The 5,261-nt window shown below is 39.7% G+C and overlaps 1 protein-coding gene across 1 annotated transcript; it reads right to left on the minus strand.

Moving 5' to 3' along the window:
- Positions 1-2,806: 2,806 nt before the first annotated feature.
- CYTL1 (cytokine like 1) lies at positions 2,807-4,976 on the minus strand. Its single transcript, XM_042871952.1, has 4 exons — positions 4,839-4,976; positions 4,695-4,739; positions 3,229-3,357; positions 2,807-3,068 (listed from the first exon to the last, which is right to left on the minus strand). The coding sequence occupies exons 1-4, from the start codon at positions 4,974-4,976 to the stop codon at positions 2,982-2,984; spliced, it is 399 nt and encodes a 132-aa protein (XP_042727886.1). The 3' UTR covers positions 2,807-2,981.
- Between the last annotated feature and the right edge of the window lie 285 nt (positions 4,977-5,261).

The following is a 5,261-nucleotide window of genomic DNA, read 5'->3' on the forward strand; positions in this document are numbered from 1 at the left end:
CAGACTTGTGTGGACCTCTGAGGGGAAGGAAACATGCAGTTTACTTGCCAAGCCACAACGCTAGCTTTATAACAGGCCTGTGTTTAAAAGCTGTGACAGTTGGAAGTGGGAAAACAGCCAAAAATTAACAGCTTTTGCTGCCTGCTGCCAGCTTTCAGGCATGAGAACTGGTCCCTGTATCAGCTCTGCAATGCCATGGCCTTTGGTGGCCATACTGCACGTACAGCTGTGACCCTCTTTGTAAAGAGGTATGACATGCAGAGGCTGTGATGTGGTTCTGGTGTGTGTATGGTAGTGTGCAGGCTTTGGTACTTTTCCAACATTGCTTGTTTCCAAGCAATGAGCTTGGGAGCTCCTGGTTAGAGGGAGGAAAAGTTTGAATGCTGAGTGATTTAAGTCCACCTGCAGTTCTCCTTGAGCCAAGGTACTTACGCATTCTGTGTATGGTTACCAGGCTCCCTGCCAACGTGTTAATAGGAGTTCTTGTTCCAGGGCATGGTTGCTGCTAAAGGAGTTGGCCTTGGAAATGTCCAAATGATGCAGAAAAAAAAATATTCATATCTCTTGAGTGCACAGGATCTTGTCAGAGTTTGCTGGGTTGGTGAGGAGATGAATCCTACAAGGCAAACCAAGCTACGATTTTTCTGAGAATTGAACTATCCAAGCTGTTGCCTTTCTTTGAATTCAGTCTGGTGCTAGATCAGACTGCTGAGCTACTGCTGTCTCTTACCCTGTGGCAATAGAGAAATGTGAGTGAGTAGGAAACCTGTGAGCTGCCCAGGAGCATCTAGAGGCTTGGAAGGGCTAATGTAAGAGTACTTCAACTTTGAGAAAGAAGTACAAAGTTGAATGGGCACATTCCTTGATCCTACAGTTACAAGTGAAACAAACTGGAAAGGAAGGGGCTATTTTTCTTCCCTCAGCATCTCTCCTAGATCCAGTGCTTCTCTCCCTTAGTCTGTGTTTCAGTGACAAAGTCAAATGTTCCAGGTTCAGTGGAATGGAAATTTCGGCAATGGCTTCAGGATTAATTTGTCTGGGATCAGTTTCTTCTAAATGTAATAGATCTTCTGTTCATGAATGGAATGGAACAGAATGGAAGGGAATAGAATATTGGGTTAATATATTCAGTTAGCAAAGGAACATTTAAGCACAGCCATGTTCTCCTTCTTTGGAGCCCAGGAACAAATTTTGATTTCATTTGGGATTTCTTTTTCCTTCTTTGGTCTCCTAAAATTTGTGTCAAAAAAATATCTGTTTTCTGTTACATGGAAAATATCGTATCATCTATATTAAAATCTGAGTGTTCCAGAGAGCTTTGTTCACACCAGTAATATTTATTTTCAAAATGAGTGAATTGAGGTATGAAGACATTGCATTAAGTAGTCCAAAGCATAAATACTGAATAGGTGTCTACTGATTTTCATGTTTTATTCCTTCATGCTTCCTTTCTTCACTGAAAATGAATCAAATGGCCATGGACTGACTTTTAGCAAAAGTGTAGATCTCTCTGCATGGTATTTCTCCGTAACAGAGCAAAGAAAAGAGGATTAATTTATATGAATCCATATCTGCTTCTGATATAGAGATAAAATGGGGTATAAAGCTGAATAGTTCAGATAATTTGTAACAGGACTATGGTGAAACCAGAAAACTAGCTAAAAAAACTGGTAAATAATGTTGGATTTACACTGTTCTATTGAAATAAAAAACAAAACAAATCTTTCTTTCTTTTTTCCCCTCCATGCACACATTTTCTTCTTCCATTAAATCAACTGATTCTTTCCCTAAAGGTTGTCAGTCATTTTTGTTTCATAGCTTCAGATGTTCACTGGCATGGTAGAAGATGACAGAACAGTACCTGTCACATAATTCAATAATCTTACAGAGGATATTTTTTTTTTTAATAAAATTTACTGAGACCACTGAACAAGTCAGAATGCTGGGCAATGCTACAGAGGAATAACCAGACAATACTGTACAGGAGAGAGAGAAATTGCTTGTAGAGAAGAAAGCAGGGATGGCTGGGCTGGCTGACCTTGGATGTCTTTTCCAACCTTGTTGATCTGTGATTTGGAAATTTTATTGATCTCAGTATCTCATTATGTGAGTTGAGCCTTGGAAACCGAACAGTCTGTCTAAACACTGAAGAAGCTTTCTAAGCCTCAAAGCTTACATTCTCACAGAACAAACAGTATTTAAAAAATAATCTGCTAATTTTGTTAAGAAAATGGTTTGCTGAAAGAAAAAATCTCCCAGCAGAGACTTTTGCGTTGCCAAATCATGCAGACACAGCAAAGTTTGCATGGCTGTGGAAATGAAGCTAAAGATGGGCTGTGCTGTGAAAAGCAACTTGCAAGTGGCTGTGAAAAGTTTGAAAGAATGACTCCTTTTTGGTGTGTCTTGAAAGACATGCTGTAACACAAGCATCTTGGGTTAGAAGTTTTTTATTTAATTTTTCACTCAGGCAAGATACTTTCACTTCTACTCTTACAAGTCTGATATCAAACATTACCAGCATACATATATGATCCATACAGTTAGAGAGAAGTCTGTCAGCACAGAATTACATTTCTATCAAATGTTTTAAGAAAAACAAAGTCCCTTTCATGTCAATCTAATAAAATAACTTCTTAGGATAGAATACAGAAAATGTAGTACGATCTAGTTATTCATAGAAGAGTTTAAAAATCTAGTACCTAGTGTTTAAACAAAACATACTTTATACATTTGGCTAAGCTGAAATATCATACCTTGCCAAATAAAAAACTGCTTTCTAACCATAGTTTTCCTAGCAGCTCTGCAGGTATGTAAGGCATGCGGTTCATTTCCTGCCAAGGCTGAGAAAAATGGGTAGGTCTGAGACAATATTACTAGTGTGCTCAAAAAAGGTCTAATGCTGTAGCTGACAGTGATATATGCATCTTGACTCCTGGTCTCCTTGAAAATTTCCCAGGTACAACTTTGGGGCTGACTCCATTTTAGCTGTCAATATCTTCAGAGGACTCAATGGAAGATTGGATGGGACTTTCCAGAGCATTACAGTCATCAGTAAGGAATGCCAAGTCCTGGAGAAACAAGAGAGATGGCTGATGTTATAAGAAGGAAGACAGAGGATAGTGCAAATGTAAGTAAGTCAGGCCTTGATTCACTTTTGCTGAAGTCAGGAGGTAGGATAAAGATAGAGGGAGCTGAACACAGTGTCCCTATTGATGCATCCTGACTCACCCTTCTGCAGTAGGAGATCATAATGGTGTACAGGCTCCGGGCTTTTTCCTTCAGCTCACTCACTTCCAGCACTCTTTCACATCTGGGGTAGGCCACAAAGTCACGCAGTTTTGTCAGCACACAGTAATTCTGCAAAGAGTGCAAAAGAAGCATTTGTAACAGTGCACAAATGCAGATTTATGTCCCTTTCCACCACTTAACAAAATTCTTATTGCCTCTGTGGGAGCCCTGAATTCCTACCTCTGTGTCTATGTGATTTATGTAACCTTTAGTGTGGGAAATTAACCTTCAATATGTCATAACAAAGGCGTTTGGTCCAAATAAGCGCTCAGAAAATTTTGCAGGCGCAGTCCTGGTTTGCCAGCTTCCCACATGCTTTGGGAGCTGGCAGTGCCAAAACAGTAAAATCTGTTCCTGTAGTTGGTGGGGCTACGTAAGAAAAAAAAAAAAAAAAAAAAAAAAAAAAAAAAAAAAAAGGTGTACTGTTTCACTGTTTCTCTTTTAAAAGAGTGCCTCGTTTTGCTAGTGAACAAGATAATCAAGGATTTATGACACAATTCCTCCGTTCCCATACAAAAGGCAATTACTTTTTCTGGATCATTTTATCTCACAACTTGCATTATTAAAGTAAAGCATGGAAAACATTAATTTCACAGCATCCTAGTACAGCAGATAAATAAATATTCCAGCTCTTGTTATAAAGCACGGGAAACTGATGCACTGGGATCACACTGCTCAGCCTTTCTGTTGAGGAAAGGTGCTAGCAGCTGTGGAGGTAGGTAGGATCTGAAGGGATCTCACTTGCAATGCCTGACAGTGTAATTGCTTCCAGCAGAATGTGTCAGGCATTTTTTGTTGATTTTTTTTTTTTTTTTACTTGTTAGTTGTTCAGGAGAACACTGAGAACAGCAGCAAAGTATGTCGGATATCCCAAATATAAAATGCATGCACAGGAGACTATTTCATCTTTGCTGGGAGATGACTTCTGTGGTCTTTCCTCTGTATTCCATAAGGATATTTTTGCTTTCTGGTTTCAACAAATGGTTATTTAAAACAGGAAAAGCCAGCAAGATATCCCTGCACTTCTGTTAATTAAGACTGTAGTGCCAGAGCCACACATGATAAAAAATGAAATTTATAGAATAAAGAAATTGTTTTGCTTTTTTCTTTAAAAAAACAAACAAACAACTATTATTCAAAGCTTTGCTGTGCATATTTAGCTTCTGTCACAATAAACAATGTAGAAATGGCAGTCACTTCCAAACAAAATCTTAGAAGCTCCATAGGGATTTAATAAGATTCAATGTGAGATTTATTTTTTTTCAGTCACTCATCTTTCTAATTAGTTATGCTTTTAAAAAATAGTTTCAAACAGCTCTTCTGGTGTTAACAATCTTAAGAGTTATGCTCTCTTTTCAGTGGCTGCTTCTCCTGTGCAGAAGGAAGAAGGCAGTGTGAAAACTTACGTGAATGTCCAAGTACAGCCTGGGCAGCGTCTCTACACATGAGTCCTGCAGAAAAGAAGAAAGATCAGTAGCAATTTTGAGAGCTACTTGTATCAAAAGCAAGCAACCTGCAATGTCTTTGTAGGAGTTTTTAGGCTGACTAACCTTAGCCTTGGAGGTCTGCAGCTCCTTGTAGGACTCAGTGATTTCTTTGCTCAGAGATAACACCCTGGAGTAGCAAGTTGGAGGGGCTGCTCTGGCTAGCAGGGCTGCAGAGAGCAGAGCAAGCAGGCTCAGCAGCATCTTTGTCCTGGAGGGCTTGTCCAGGGGAGGAGATGAGGAAAAAATTCTTGTCAATGGCTGGGCAGCTCCTGCTAAGCGTCAGTGGATGAATTTGACAAGTCAACCCCCAGTTAAATAGTCGTCTGTATCAATGAGGGGAAAAAATGTCTGGGGGTGGTCCAAGGAGCAGCTTACTGCTGGTTTAAATTTCCTACCAACCTACGAGGCGGGGTTGCTAGCACTTTTCCTGGAGCAGGGAAAAGAGGGAACAAGGATAACAAAAACAAACACTGCTGGCATGCTGCA

Source organism: Lagopus leucura, unplaced genomic scaffold (assembly GCF_019238085.1).
Source record: "Lagopus leucura isolate 7727_CA_CO unplaced genomic scaffold, USGS_WTPT01 Super-Scaffold_100004, whole genome shotgun sequence".
Lineage (NCBI taxonomy): Eukaryota > Metazoa > Chordata > Aves > Galliformes > Phasianidae > Lagopus > Lagopus leucura.

Coding starts and splice junctions, on each gene's coding strand:
- CYTL1 (XM_042871952.1), bottom strand. CDS start 4,976: ATGCTGCTGAGCCTGCTTGCTCTGCTCTCTGCAGCCCTGCTAGCCAGA. Junction 4,740..4,838: donor TGCAGACCTCCAAGGCTAAG/GTTAGTCAGCCT, acceptor TCTTTTCTGCAG/GACTCATGTGTAGAGACGCT. Junction 3,358..4,694: donor GGCTGTACTTGGACATTCAC/GTAAGTTTTCAC, acceptor CACTCTTTGCAG/AATTACTGTGTGCTGACAAA.